General features: G+C 42.0%; 1 protein-coding gene across 2 annotated transcripts in view; it reads right to left on the bottom strand.

The window, feature by feature from the left end:
- Positions 1-1,061: 1,061 nt before the first annotated feature.
- Positions 1,062-16,431, bottom strand: part of LOC142769303 (uncharacterized) — a 28,712-nt gene continuing 13,342 nt past the window's right edge. The window contains exons 4-7 of one of the 2 annotated variants that reach the window (XM_075872436.1): positions 14,141-14,261; positions 11,908-12,078; positions 10,897-11,028; positions 1,062-1,121 (exon numbers count right to left, since the gene is read on the bottom strand). In XM_075872436.1, coding sequence (XP_075728551.1) covers positions 1,077-1,121; positions 10,897-11,028; positions 11,908-12,078; positions 14,141-14,261 — 469 coding nt within the window. In that variant the 3' untranslated portion in view covers positions 1,062-1,076. Of the gene's footprint in view, positions 1,122-7,340; positions 7,841-10,896; positions 11,029-11,907; positions 12,079-14,140; positions 14,262-16,431 lie in introns of those variants that run through there. The other variant, XM_075872435.1, reaches the window with a different exon arrangement.

The raw sequence follows: 16,431 nt of genomic DNA, 5'->3' as shown, positions 1-16,431 counted from the left end.
CAACCGAAGATAACGTTTTGGTGCCGCATATTTCCAGTAAAGGACGTACATCCAATGATTATTATGTGTTTAAAGATTTACTATTTTCTTGCTTCAGAGTGTTCGTTCAAGCATGGTTAGCGATACGTATGAAAACATAACAAACAGAAACAGAAAGAGAAACAAGGAATCACATGCACCAGATTTAGCACGCGACTATGGGATAGTTCCTGGGCACAAGTTATGGAAATACTTGTTCAGGTCACATGTTCCGAAATGATTCTTGGCTGCCGTAAAAATGGCTATGGTGCCAACATTTTAATGACGTGGAAGACGATGAAGCCACTGCTGCAGCGCTCACTTACAAACGAATTACTGGACAATTCGGAAGGCGACTTCGTAGTTTCTACCTTTATGCTTTGGAGAAACCGTTTTCATTTGAGTGTGGAAGCAGGTACATGAGAACTGCGAGCGGGAGATATGTTACTGTTCTCTTCCCTAATACCTTCCCTCTAATGGTGAATAAATGCCCGCGTATTCGTCAGAATAGTAGAATAAATCTAAAGTGTTGCTTTTCAAATTACTCTTCTGCTCGCCTGCTCGCTACATTGTCGGAAAATTTCCGATGAGTTCGTATATATATATATATATATATATATATATATATATATATATATATATATATATATATATATATATATATATATATATATATATATATATATAAATATATATATATATATATATATATTTATATATATATATATAACGAGGGACACAGAGGTGAAGCACATATATCAATCTCGTTTAACATTTTTTATCATATTTAACAATCAATTGGTGCATGCCTTTTCCTCACTGCAAAGGATGAGTACATTGTGCGAGTTATTTTGACTGCCTGACTTCAAATAGAATTTTGTGTCACTTTTCCTTATTTTGGTAACGGCTGAAACGGGGCCTCACCGCTTACTTGGGCTGAGACACCTTAACTTCTACAATAACTACGATTTAAGCAAGTCAGTATTTTTGTTATTTACTTTACATTTCTATAAAAAGCGTCTTGCATTAAAAGGGACACTTACGCGAAATTCCGGAGTCTAACTTAGGAGGCTTTGCGATGCTAGATGCGAATGCAGACTCCTCTGTGAAAGAAGAACGTGCATGCCTTTAGACAAACTTCACTACGCAACGTATTTTGAGAAAATTGCTTCCGAAGGTCATCTAGAGAAGACATGCGGCCACAATACGCTGCATAGAAGGGGCTAAAGCACATCGTTTACCTAGTGGTCAACCCTACATAAAAGTCCTAGCATTATGTCAGGAGATCGAGACACCAGCGTCATTGAAAGAGCATAACCTGCATTGAAGTAGTCACCAGCCCCATCAGTGGTCATGGAGGCACGACACAATAAAGATTGTCATCTGTCAACGCTATAAGAACACGTCAAGAGTTTTATTACACTGGCCTTTTCAAGACAACACGCCTAAAACATCTTTACTCTCTGCCTTAAACATCCAAAATTTTTAAACGCGCTGCATAACGGCATAACGAATACTCGCTAGGTTAGCATAAGCAGAGCTACTTATGAACAGCAAACATAGCCTTCAATCTGCGCCTAAATACGCCCGTCTACAGAACATAGTAACAGTGCAACCTACATATATGAAACGCAAGTTTACGCAGGAGTATATAGATGAGCCTGAGTTCATAGAGTAGACGTCAGCAAATCATGACGAGAAATCTACCGCTTTTCATACTTCCGATGGGCGACACCATTTAATTAAAACATACTTTCTAGGGAAGTCAAGTTGAAGGCGACAATTGGGCTCATAATATAATAAAGGAACAACTTGTATTCCTAAAACAAAACGAAAATGCTGGCGTGTAATTTACAGGCGGCCACGGGAACACACCGCATCACAAAAGAAAGCAAGGTAGCTCATGTCCTTGTCAATACTAAAAAAAAAGAATGGCCAGGGCGGTGCTGTGTATTTCTTAGAGCAGGCAGCATAATTTTAAAGCCAACTACCACCATCGCCCCTTTTCTAAAATCCGAATTTGTGGCTGTACACCGGATGCTGGCGTCTCATGGACTGTATTCAATAGAGGCACCAAGCTGGTGGTGCTATTACTAGTTAAGCACCTAATAAAGTATGCGATTAGCTCCGAAATAGCTTACCCATTATCAGGTATCCCTACACTATATTTTCGGTAAGAGTCGACTCGAGTGTTGATGTGTTCCCGCAACCAGGAAGCGGTTGAGCTACTTTTGCAGTCGACAGAGCCAGGACCTGAAAACGAACCGCCACACGTAGTCCACACATAATCACGTCGTTGCGAGTTTCAAATGCGTTGTTTGACGGAAACGAAAACTATGTCATGCGTATTGAAGACTAAATCCTTTTAAGCATCTTGTATACAGCAACATTCTTGTTATAAGGCGTTGTCCTAGTTACCTCAATTCATCTCTCGAATAACGCAGTGGAGCAGCCATTAAGTATAGTCATCCAAAACAGGGGCATTCGGAGGTCTAGTCTCTTTTTTAATGTTGTAAAAAATGAATGCAGGTTACACACATGTAGTTCTGCGTGAAGGTGGTTGTTCTTAGAACTTTGGAATTCCTCTTATCCAGCAAATTTTGAGCTGCCTGCGTGGCCATGCCCAATGCGCATGCTTAATACGTATACGTATATTACAGCTGAACTGAGAATAGACTCAGTTGCGAGTGGAGCCATTCGCAGTTTGATGGTCATTTTATATAGCGGTTACATGTCTAATTGTACTCTAGTAAAAATGTCTCACCTTGCAACTGTGGAACAAGTATTAGTAGGCTTCAATGTTTTACACAATGGTAACCGTTGTAAGGTACCAGTATTGACTTGAGGATGGCTACCACATGAGCAACGGCTCAATTCTAAAATTCGATGAGAGCTAGATTTTTAATTTGAGCAGGCTCTCCTGTCAATATTTGACTAAATATTGTGCACGCTTCTACGGACACTAGGTCCCGGAGCCTCTGGGCAGCCATAATAACCATTCACATTAAACATCAAGGTCATTGTTCTTTCATTTGTCAAATTCATGGCAAATTTAGCCCACTCGCAATGATGAAGAAGTCTGCCATAATTTTGTGCACCACATAAACCATTGCCAACGGATAAACTTGTCGACGAGTGTAAGTGGCTCCGCCAGATGGCTCCTTACTCCTTCTTAAAAACTCAATTCAATGCATTTCTTATTATCCCCTCATAGATAAGGGGAATGTATTATTGCGTCTTGGCCGCCCCGGCATCAAGACACATTACGAAGAACGCAGCCCACCGACGCAGCCGGCGTGAACGCCGCAGTGTCACCACACGACGAGACGCAGATCGCTGTTGTACACGTGCGCCTCGTGCGATTGATCGTTACCAACTCTTTTATTTACACATATATACACCTTGATACACAGGCCTGTGCACATCGGTGCCGTACCAGGCGCCACAAGGCAATCCAAACTAGAAGAAACAGAACACGACGCACCGCATTGATTAATATGTGGGGTTTAACGCACCAAAACCACTATATGATTATGAGAGACGCCACAACACACCGCAGGGAGGGCACAAATATATCAGGTGCCAATTGGTACCACGGCAAGAAAGTGCGCTGATAGCAAATAAACATCGGCTATTGAATGATAAGTATGTCAGGCCGGCAAGTCAGTCCAGATAGCGCGTACCCACTCCTAGTCAAAAAGGAAGGTAATTTGTAGCTCGGAGCTCCTAATGGCTCTAAAAAAGAGATATTTAGTTCACGGCGGTTTCTTATTTCATTCAATCAAAGTGGATTTTTGTGTCATCTAGTTCAAGGCAAGCACACAGATCATTACTGTAAGCACAGTGCATAAGTCAGAAACTGATATCGCATTCATGAGCAACAAGGAACAGCTCTGACAAAAAAACAGACCCTTGCTTCTATCTCTGCCTGGTTCGAAACGTGACCATAATGCTGCCCATTTGCTCAGCCGACTAGCTCATTCACGTTCCAACAAGTTAAGCTGCGGAAGTAGTCGGGTGTTTACCTGCTAGGTACGTTGCACAGTTGGTTTCGCTTGAAACATAATAAGGGAGAAGAGTTGTTCATGTGGAGCAAGAGGTGATGATGATAAAAATGATGATAATGCAACATTTCAATAGCTCATACCCATCCAGAACATTAGTCAAGAATAAATATGTGCATTTTACAGACATTTTCAGTACAGACTATTGACAGCAAGGTTCAAGGGAATGTTGTCATCTCCCGTGAAGTGATGGTCATGCATATTCTTGCCATCACTGAGACCTGCCTACTCAAATGGATCGACATTGAATTGGAAAAAATATATAGCCCAAACTTTTTTTCAGCGCTAATAGAGGTTACAGTATCAATAAGAATGAAGAGTAGTGAGCCCAGTTGCGGAAATCAAAACTGCTGCTAAGACAATAGTAGCGTTGTCGGTTCGTATCGACTGTTAAAACTGTTGTCACCTATAGGAAAACTGGTTCATAGCCTCAATACTGGTTAGCGGCAATAATATTCATATAGAAAATGTATTATTTCCTTATCGGTGGGGAAATCATTGTGCGAAAAGAATATATTTACTTTAAAAGTCTACATAGCACTGACGTAATCTGAGCCAGAATCTTTACACAAAAAAGTCATTTTGAAAATACATTACGTAATAACTACTAATTTAAACGTCAACATTTCTGTGAAACGCTACCTGAATATTGATGAGAAAGATTGCGTTTCTGCAGTTAAAGTGATAAGTACGTAAGCACGGACTAAAGTTGTGATTTTTGCACATAATTCTTGGACGACAACGACTGATACGAGGCATTAAGGGTGTGGAAAGTGTGATGACGGAAACTTTGTGAAAATAACCCAAAAGTTTGTATATTTTATAACAGTCTTAGAGTGTTTGCTTGCGTGAGAAATTTTGAACTCAGCCTTACGATATTGTCACGGGGTCGTGACGCGGATGAAGGAGCAGACAGTACGTTTAGATGAAACTGTTTATTTGTCTGAAGTTGTGGCCCGTAAATGGAACGTTGGATTACAGCAGGACACTGTAACACCGATAAGAGTGAACAGACCGTCGGCCGTCGATGAACTGACAAGCGGTAAAACGCATCAGCATTTATACACTCGCCATCGAATATTCTTCCGTTATCCGTAGCCCCCACGTTGGTTTCAGAATATTCTGTAATGTTCGCGTAGTGGGCGCTATCCTAACAAAACAATCAACTATAGATCTCAAGCTTCTCGAACACTGCAAGTGTGGTTTCCGCTGAAAATTAGTGATAGGGTTGAGGGGTGGTATCAAAACTGGAACAACGAGTGTGACGTTATGAAGCTGATGACAGCTGTGGTCAACTTTCATAACTACACCCGCCGGGAAAACTGATGCTATCGTGCTCTCCGGTTTCTAGAGAATACTGCACACGTAAGCCATAGCTCCGGTCTTTGGGGAAGGATATGTAGTTCTACGGCTTTTCAGACTATGGCTTTCCACCATTTCTTTTGAAGATCACAAGCTGTGTAACGTAATTTCTTTATCGGCAAGAAACTATGCGATTCTCGCTTCTACCTGCTTAGCACAATGATTTATGTAACACTTCAAATCAGTACTGCACTGCTTGGCTGCCAGATGGTGACGTCGTGCGTGTCAAGAGTGGAAAGAATGTCAAATGCAGTCATGCCAGCAATGCCATGTTTCATTCATGGAATAGCGATCAGCATTTCCGACTCATCCATTTGGTAACTGAGTCACAGTTTCTCTAGAGATTTGTCTGTCACCAATAGGCAACGCCTTTTTCCTTACCTTATTCGCATCATGAAAATGACGCTACACAGTTCTGTGTTCACCAGCACATAAAATAATTCAATGTTAAGGTATGCTTTCATGTATTTGTAAATGGACAAATTGATTGTAAGTTTTGCCGATTTCGCGGAAGATTATTGCGGAAAAGTAGTATTGTGAATACCGCAAAGTGCAAGACAATAAAATTCTACACGCAAACCAGTGGTAGTTGTGCGAAAGTCAAGACCGAAACTGTCATTCGCGAACTTTGGTATTGCGATAGTTATGTTGCACGTGCAACGTAAGGCCCACGGGACGGCTTTCTGCTCTCCCATAGTAGAGTACATCGAACTCTAAATCGTTAAGAACTTTTTCTACGCACACAATCACGATTACAACAGGACAAGCTGTTATTTTTGAACTGAATCGGCACGCAGAGGGCATGGCAAATAAATTATTGAGGGCGGTGACACAAGTGTTGATGTGACATGTTAGAGCACCGAATAGGTCAAACCTAACATACTACCTTTTGTGCATTACTGTCGACACTAGCATGGTTTCTGGTATGCACAGCGTTTGTTCTTATTTTTCAACCGTTACATAACGGTCTAGCAGCCACCGTCGAATTCACGGTGGACAACTGGCTGCAGTTCCTATACTTTCAAATCAGTGCTTAATTAGAGCAGGTGTGCTGAGTGGACAAGGCACGCAGTGGTAAACCTATCTTGCCGTTTGAATGTAATCACACAAAACTTATGAAATGATGCATTACAAAATTCTGCTTGTTGAAGGCGAATAAATTATTGTGTCAGCGCAGAACAGGCCAAAATTTGAGACTGCAAAGAAAGGGCTTAAAAAAGAGTGGTTATCCAAAGGGGATCTTGTCAACTGAGATAGAGCGCTGCCTAAAAGAGAACAACAGCACAGTTAAGTTAAATGACAGAAATAAGAATCCTCTGTCAGTGCCACCGTATACATGCACAGTTTAGCGCATTGATTGAGAAAAGTGGCATCCCAGAATGGTATGCAAGTGCATTTCTTGGCACCCAAAGAACTGGTAGGCTTGTGTAGAACAGTGAAATTTAGTCAAATTGCCGGGTTGTGAAAAACGCCAGAGATGAAGCATGTGGTGTCAGGCACGTTGAAAAACTTGTCGAGTGTAAGGTTCACGATTAGTGCACAGGATTGCCTTTACCTGCGGTGCATTTTACATTGAGCAAATGGGCAGGAGCCTAAATGAAAGGCTCCAGGAATGCACAATCTTTTGTTTGCAATCGAGGAGAATCTCGCTCAATAGCGCTTTATTTGTGTATATAATCAAGACTTTAGAGAAATGACTACTTTGGCGAACAGAAGACACAAAATCAGAAAAACAATCATTGAAGCTCACTTCATGATGTCGGGAAAGTTTGGCAACTGCTTTAGCACGTCTTCAACAGCACTTACAGGTAGGCAAGTGACATGTTTGGAAATGCTAATATGAAATTTTTAAAACAATAGTGCTATTTTTGGCACAGGTACAAGGCAGGGGAAAGGTTATATTGGGTTTGATAAATATACATGTTTTATTACATTGGTAGCAGCTCTGTGAAATCGTGCAAAATTTCCCCTGAGTGCGCTCTCTTTTGTATGACACAGATTGATGAATAGATGGATGGATAGATAGATAGATAAATAGATAGATAGATAGATGGATAGATAGATAGATAGATAGATAGATAGATAGATAGATAGATAGATAGATAGATAGATAGATAGATAGATCACCCCATATCGGAAGAACTCCCGACCTTGTTCTCCATTTGTTCGTAGCCACATTCATTGATTCATTAGCTATATATACATGTTTAATTAATGAAAAAGTTGCTGCCCTGGCACCCAACATTTGAGGAGCCCTTCAGGGAATAACAAAACTGACGAATAACGTAGAACGGACGATCGCCGCATTGGTTGCCGATGCCCAGATTGTGCACGTTGTACAGAAGCCACGCCGTACGTGCACGCAATTCTCCGAAGGTCCGTGTCGCGTAGGCGAACTGTAAGTGACGAAATATAATAATTTATGTTATTCGGTTATCTTAGTTAACAGAATGTGTAAGTGCAGCAGAGGGTTACGATCAACGAAGCAAGCTATGACGATATACATTGCAGCTGCATCTATTTCTCATATAGCAACATTCGAGACTGACCACCAGCTTCTCCCCTTTATTTCACAATTCCCAAGGAATCTATTCTACATTTCTGAACCTCCCATATTCATTTTACAAAGGCGAAATATTTGGAAGTGGGGCCAAGCGTTCACGATTTCGCTCACGACTGAGATTGTAATCTGTATTAACAACCTTCAGAAACATACATTTTTTTGGTTGAAAATAAAATGTCATGAATGACGTTGTGTAAATCTGATTGCGATGCTAACTGGAACATCCGTCTATACCTTTACACCAGTTCTTTTATTCTTGAACCAATCTTGTCAATAGCCGCTAGGCAACCATAGCCCTTGACAGTGCTCTTCCTCTGGCAGCCTTCTTAACACGGCATACACGATCACTCTGGAAGCTATGGTATATCGAGAATGTTGGCGTTGTACGCCTCGATACCACTGCGCTAGGAAAGGCAAAAAAGACAACTATTTCTTTAAAGCATGAAGCCAGAAGGAAATCCCTGCGGATTTACCAGTAAGAAAAGCTTCTTAGTTGCCACAAATTAAATCTTGGTCCAGGGATCGCACCTGAGACCAAAGCTCTTACAGGGGGTTGTTTTGCCAATTGAGATAACCACCCCAGAAAGGCGTTGGTCCCGGTTTCGAAACTCGGACCAGGACACAACTTTCGGCAACTAATACGCTTTCATTTCTCAAAAATTCTTTGCATTTTCTTGTGGTTTCATTCTACAGACAGGTTGTCTTCTTTCCCTTTCTTAACCCTCCCACTCACTTGCGGGTTTCCACCGAAATCATTTGCAAAACCACTATATTGTTGCGCGATGGAAGCACTCGTGTACCTGGTTCCTTCATGCAACACTATCACGGTCACCATAAACGAAGGCTTCGCAAAACTTCGATACGTGGAGCTGTTCAACGCGCACCTTAGTTCACCTACGTCAGCCACAATTTTTTTTGTCGCGTTCCTCGTTTCATGAGACTCCTGGCGTGTTCTTTGCACACTTAGTGCTGCAGCAGACAATGTAAAAGTGGACAGCAGCGTGGTTCGAGGAGCCCGAGCGACGAGCTACGATCAGAACGCTCTGGTTTCTAGTCAATATGGGCACCTGAGCGGCAACCACTTCAATCATTGTCAGATAGCCAATCATTTGCACGGTGATGGCTCAGACTTCACAGCATACAACCTATAAATTGTCGCTCAGTATTCGTATTCGTTATTCTCGATCTTTCATTCGATGCCATTTGAAGTCGCGCAAAGTGCTACAGGGCAGAAACGGTGCATTGCAGGGCTGGTGTTACTAAGCTGGCCGCACGAATAAGGATAAAACTGCGTGGCTTCGCATGCAGGAACCGCGATGCAGACAGAACGCTCTGGATCGTGGCCTTTCTCGTCGCCAAAGCTGGCATCGCTTCTGTCTCTCGCTCCACCCACGCCTCGATAGAGAAGCTCTAACAGCATGGTCCCGTAATTCACAATCTCGTCATACTTCTCTAGACTAACATTTGCAGAGATCAGGCTTTCAATAGATTTTTTCACTTTGCGCCCACCTCCAAAAGATGGAACTTCATCTAATAGGTGGAATGCATCAAAAGTGTGAAACCAATATATCTCTACATTTGGGAAAATATAGTATCGCTAACCACTGTCGCAGGAGATGAGTCTATAGATTACAGCAGCGAATCTCCCAAGGCATGTGGCCAAACAAAATAAAGACTATGTCAAAGACACGTTTCTTTATTAACAGAACTTCACTGAAAACCAGCATGTTTTATTGAAGGACGATAGAGAGGCTGAGTGTTGCGCAATGTGTTTCACACTCGGCGTTATGACGGTGGGGCACCTACCCTCACCGATTCAGATCCACAAAGATTCACGATAAAATTCTCGATTGGATGACCACCGCCGTAGGCTAAATGACAGAAGTTATAGCGCTTGTCTGAAGGTTACAGTATTGGTCTCTGATATGTTATCTCTTCACATACTTTACTTTCTTTTCATTTATCTTTCAATTACTCTAACACACCTAGAACATTCTAATATACAGTCTCTTCTAAAAGAGGAGACCTGACTGCATTCTCTGTTGCTTTTCATTAGGATTCTACCAACAACATTAAGCAAACTAGACTTGTAGTTTTCTTGTTTAACTAATTGAAGTCGAGATTGGACAGACGGGATTCAATACGCACGCCATGTCACGATTTTCGGAGAAGCCTAACACTCCCTATGAAACAGGGAATATGACTGCAATTTCTGTTGCTTTTAATTAAGGTTGTACCGAAAACAATAAAAAAACTTTTCATAGAGTTCTCTTGTTCAACTAATAGAAAGCGAGATCAATCTCATGCGACTCAATACGCAGGCCATGTCACGCATTTTCAAGAAGCCTTCCGTCGCACATTTTTAGGGGCGAAGCTTCTTTTGGGTTAACCCTTTCGCGTGTCACGCCTAGGCGAGAAAAGAAGAGACGAGAAAGAAAAGAAGGTAAAAAAAAATCACATTTTCTCGTCTCATTACATACAGGGAATTACTCTTCCGCTACTCATCAAAGTGCTTCTCTGATTGGCTGCTGCGCGCGCTTTGCCTGAGTACGCGGAGAACAACTGTCTCTCTCAGTCTCCTGAATAGTTGCCGTACGTGGTGGATCGTTGGTGGGGCATGAACAAAGCTGAGCGGCGGTCGCGTTGAATACGCTTGTGCTCATCTTCCTTGGAACGCGTCTTGTCGGGGTTACCCGCACGCCGTCTGCATTCTCGAACATGATTCGAAGGACGGATGGATGCACTGACGGGTGGACAAACGGTCACTTCGCCTCAATCATCATCATTCAGACCGCGGATATGCTGTATTTTTTTCCTACATACTGCCCAACCAACTTGCATTGTCATGTGCATAAAAACAGACAGGAGAGACACCGTGCAAGTACTGACCTTTAGAGCAAGTGTATCGTTCAGCTCGCCCATTGTAAGAACTTTCGACGAATTAGATATAATCCCGTACGTAAACATTGGACTGCCCAGGTATACCGTGGTGCTGCCAGAGTCACTCGTTTGTGCACAAAGCTGAAAAAATAACATAAAAAATCAAAGGAAGCTCCGTTATCATTACACCTGTAAAAGTGCTTAGCATCATCGCGCAGTGATTCCCGCATGTAGAGTTCCACACCTTAGGTCGGCAAACTCGCTCATGTGTCGACTCAGTCAAACTCTTTCAAACACAGATCGGGCCGTGAGTCTGAGGTCGAGTATGTTAGGGTGAGTAATATTATCGCGAGTCTTAGTCTGAGCGAGTCCGGTTGCAGTAAATAATGGTGAGGTAGAGTTTCTGTGCGCCCTAAACAAAATACACTTCTTTAATGATTATCAGCTAGCGCCACCTTTAATTTCAACCGGTGGCTCCCCAAGCTCCACCGACAATGACGCTTTTGTTTGAGGCAAGCATATAGAATTTCCCTGGCACAGGTAAAGGAGATTCGAAAATGTATTGTGCATTATACGGGTTGTTTTTTATTAGCTTATTGAATTCCTGCGGGTTACGGGAGCTCTTCTATGCGTCATCTGCACCGAGTTCTGTCAGATTAATTTCCCCTTCAGATCTGGTCACCAAGCGCCAGCGAAATTCGCGGGGGGGGGGAGGAGCTATGGTGTGTTCGGCACGTCAGTGGCGCCACTTTGTATGCACTAGCACAACCTGGTGAATGTTTTCGCAACGTTTCTAGGAAGTGATTAGGTATGACCTCCGTTGACGAAACTGTTTATGTTTCTGTTTTCATCGTTTACGTTCCTAGACGTCATTTCCGCGTCTAAAATATGTCACAGTTTTCTAGGTTGACCCTAGCATAAAACACCTTTGAGTTAAAAGAACACATAAATTTTCTGTCTTTCGGATTTAGTCAGAGTTGCACTAGTTGAAACAAGTGAATGACTCCGAACCACACTTACCGCTTGTCGTTGTCTCTTCACGGACAGGCACGGCTTGTAAAGACTTTCGTTGAGTGATTTTATTTTATTCTTCATGACGTACTGAAGTGCCGACATTTCGAAGGAGAGGCCAGTAATTATCAACGGTTTGAGGAATGTGCTTCCAAGTGACACCGCATACCAATAATAACCCTGAAACGAGCAATGCATTATATGAGCGCAAAGTTTAGCATTATACGCTGCTGGAACAGCACCACATAAATATTTTATATTCCACGTTGGGCATTGAGAGTGAAACACTTTAGTATGTTTAAAAACTTCTTGAAATTAGGTAATCCCTTCCCCATGAAAGAACGAAATTCTTCATTCAAAGCTTTTATGAGTTTTTAAAGGGCTGACTTCAGTGGCTTAGTTGTTCACCGGCGTAGCTGATTTCCGTTGCAAGCTACTGAGCACAAGAGGAAGAAAATGTACTTTTAGGCAAAATATAACATGAGTACTCCGGCGTTCCGTCGTGTATTCTAGCGCAGAGCCATTCCGGTGCTTTAAACCTCTTCACAAATACTAATTCAGGTAAGGAACGATTTACGGACATCTCGTCTTATCGCACTCATTGCTTCACCCTTGCGGCAATGCCACGGCTTCTTAACGTGCCATATTCCGCGTTATCACCGAATAATATCACCTAGGAAGACGCAAACTTCGTCAACATTGGCTCATTTGAAAAGGTAATGTTATATGCTCGGATATTTTGCGTATACATTTTTTGAATGCAAAGAAAGTGGTAGAATACCTTGGTAGAATTATTCTTTCAACACTTTGAGGCCCATAAAGGCTCGATTAATCATTCTCGGATGCAGAAGAAAGGTATTAAAACAGCTGTCTCTGATCGCTTACACTGAGATTCAGCCAGTATGAAACCTGAAGAAGATTTTTGTGGTTTTGTAAGAGGGATATTTTGCACTTCATTAGTTTTACTGTTGGTTTAGCACTGCAGCCAAGGTTTTGCTATCGGTTGCGGCATCGGGGCCTTTGGTGCTCCTGGAAGTGCACTGTCATATCCTACATCACGTTATCCTCAGTCAGAGGAGGGGGTTGTGCAACTCTCTGGTTCACGAAGTTTCACCTCTTCATCATCCCCATCGGTTTTATTTTTATTTAGTATTCACAATTGGCGCGTAACAGCTTCAATGTGTAAACAGTTTTGACTCCAGGATGTTGCGGTTTTGCTGCTTTGCGGTGGAACATTGCTCACAAAACTTTTCGTACTCAATCCACTCGTTGCAGCAGGTCATGTAAAGCAACTGCGAAAACACGTGGACCATGTACTTTTTATGTTCGCATATTGGCGCAATAGTAGTAGATGAGACAGCCAATCAAGTTCACTACAAACAGGAACTCGTTGCAGTTCGCTCTTCTATGAAGCAGTTGTTAAATCAAAGTACCCCGCTCGAGGACATTAAAGTTACGTAGTACCTAACAGGAAACTTCACTGATGTACGGACTGCAAAGCTGAATCAAAATGTGTGCGCACTTTTCAAGACAGCTGAGTTGTACTCTCATGATGGTGTCAGTGAGTTTCTATGGTGAGAGAAAAGCTGGTGACATCGAGAACGCTTACACGTGCTTTTTGCTGAATATGCGAAATTCATAAACAAGGGGTAGGCTTGGAGCCCGAGCCAAAGTGTAGACAAGCGAACTTGTCGTTTTCAATGCTGCAATCTCGTCTCCAGCATCCGCCTCCTGTTTACTAATTTCTCATCGCGAGTTTGCAACTTATCCTTCTTGCCTTTTTTTTAGTATGAGGTGTGATTTCCTAGAGCACTTTGTTGTCTCTCCCGAAACTGAGAGTGCTGTCCCACTAAAGTTAAAAAAATTATGACCTCACTGAGCAGCTAATTCGAAATTTCAGCTGACACACGAGTTTTCTGGTAGTCTTCAGTAGCTTAAGGTCATGTTCTCAATCGGGGATGAAGTGACTACTGATGATGTTACACCAAATGTCTATCTAGTGCAGGCAAGTAGTGCGCAATGGCAACATCAAGATTTATTGGCGTAGCAGGTAATACAGGTCTGCTATCTGCTCATAAGGTTCCTACATAAAGAACGACAACACAGAATTTTGGGTCAATCAGTGTGCTTACCCTAGTTTTGTGTTGCTTGACCGCAATATTACACGTCTGCGTGCTTCCAAGCAAGTGATTTATTTGGTACCTGGAAAATGCGCGCTCTTACGTGTGATGAGACAACTCACCAGGTCGAAGTAGCGTAGCTCCGGGGAGGTGATTGCATTTGGAGGAGCGGCGATGCAAGCCCCCTGGGGACCGACCCATCCTTGTGAACCCATTAGAATGACGATGTCAGCCTTGAAATAGCTGCGACGAGAAAACCATGGCCATGCATAGAAGCATCATTTATGGGAGTAAGTTTTCGATTGGTTTCAACTTGATTACTCAGTGGCTTGCATTTGTACACACAAGATCATACCTCATAGAATACAACGACGATATGCCACCCAAATAGGTCGTTAATTGGATTTTTAATTAATATTGGCTCTAAGCAATACCTATAGATCGGCGTGCGTAGCTATGTGAATACTGGGGGCATACTGTCCTGCCAAACGCAGGTGCCTGTGAGTAATATTTTGCGCATATTGTACATGGCTGTGTTTGTATGGTCTGTCGCAAAGCAAAAGTCAGTCTCTTTGTGCTGAGATTGTGTTTAGACTGCTGCCGTGCGTATTTCGTATAGAGCTTAAATCCTACTGGTAAATAGTAGAGGTGTAGAAAGGCGACACGGTTGCACACCAGCCATGAATATGCACAGAAAGCAGGCCCCTGGATATTTCTTTTTTTTTTCAAATGCCTTATTATCTGATAATATTCGCTATTTCACAAAATTTTATTATCATGTTCTGTAGAGTTCTTCTCTTCATATATACTTCAGAAAAAAAGAGAGAAAGGGAGCTAGGTCATACTCCCCCGGCTAAGGGCCTGACTAAAACCATGAACGGAATTTTTTCGGAGAGGCGTTAGTCTTAAAAACTCATTTGAAATGACGTGAATTATTTTCATAGCAACCCTTTCGGGACGTTACTGTCAATTGATAAGGTGCGATAAGGGGTGTGTGCAGAGGTATCTGTCAGGAGATGAGGCAACATTCAGAGCTGGTTAGGCTGGCTCACTTGTGTATTTGTAATTTGGGGCAGGAAATAACCGGAATATATTCAAAATAAGCCGCCTAAAGCACGATACGTGAGTTATGTCGCACGTGAGAGTTCGAAACTGCAGCGCGAGTGCAAACTGGCAAGCTGTGCCTCCCCATAAGCTGGCTACAGGCATCACTTGCTGTATATCGGCTTTGCCAGTCAATCGTTCAATTATTTAGGCTGTGTTTTTGCCAACACTTTAGTAGGTTTTTTCTCTCAGTGCAGACTAACCCATCACTCTATCATTCTGAAAAAACGAAATCAGTTCACCGACATATCTAGTCCACTTGTGGTTTAGTAAAGTGATTGGCAAGGGCTTCCTTTATGCTGACACAGGCGGCGTTTCGCAAAGGCTGCTCTATATAATGGCTCTGTATGTCCACAACAACGATACGTTTAGTGCAACTAGTGAAGAGAAAAAGCCTGTATTACCCGAACTGCGCAGTGTGTTGGAGCAAGATCTGTTTGAATTGTGAAAGAAGTGACTTAGTTTTGACAAAGGTCAACCTCATGTATTTTTCTGTGCTAAAGAAGCTGTTTAGCGGACATACAAGTTTAGTTACCTAAGCCAATTCTTCATTGATATCAAGCTAGATTTTCAATAAATATGCTATTTAAATATCTCTTTAATTTCCTTGACATAAATGTCTTTGTAGTTATTTAACTTATAACCACGCATGAAAAATTGTGATATAAGTGAGTCAGGATTTTCTAGAAATGTTTTCTGTGGACGCTACTTGTCGCAGCAGAAAAGTAAGCAAAACACCAAGTATTGGAGAATAGTAAAATACTATTGGGCCAGCCTGTTTCATGCTTGGTGCAAACGCGGCTTTAGAGTATGGTTGCTTCATCGATCATAAAGAAACAATTTGGTTTTTTAATCATGAAGATATGTTTCGAAATGCATATCTGCGAAAGTATGGAAAGAGAAATATTTATGTCATAGCTATGCCACCATTTGCTACCACTACCTTGTAGCAACTAACTACCTACCTACCAACTACCTTGTACGTCATCGTCTATCTTCCCGCCACAAAATAACTAAATATTTTATCATAACGCAAAAAGATGGCTTGCACTCATCCTACCATATATATTTTTCCAAACGCTATATATTATTTGCAGTAGTTGAGCTGACTATAGAGGTTTCGTTTGTATAAATTCAGGAATACTTCCGCCTGTGAACAAATGAACAACAAAGTCTTGTTAGGAACCAAGCTCACATATTTAACTATGATAAACATGTTAACCGTGATACCTCGTTCTTCACACGAGCATGGCTTAACCAGCAAACTTGCTCTGTTCGCTGGACCGGTAGCTATCTGAACTTCTTGCAT

This window comes from Rhipicephalus microplus, chromosome 8 (genome assembly GCF_043290135.1).
Source record: "Rhipicephalus microplus isolate Deutch F79 chromosome 8, USDA_Rmic, whole genome shotgun sequence".
Classification (NCBI taxonomy): domain Eukaryota; kingdom Metazoa; phylum Arthropoda; class Arachnida; order Ixodida; family Ixodidae; genus Rhipicephalus; species Rhipicephalus microplus.
Note: the sequence above shows the minus strand (reverse complement) of the source record. Positions and strands in the feature narration are given on the sequence as shown.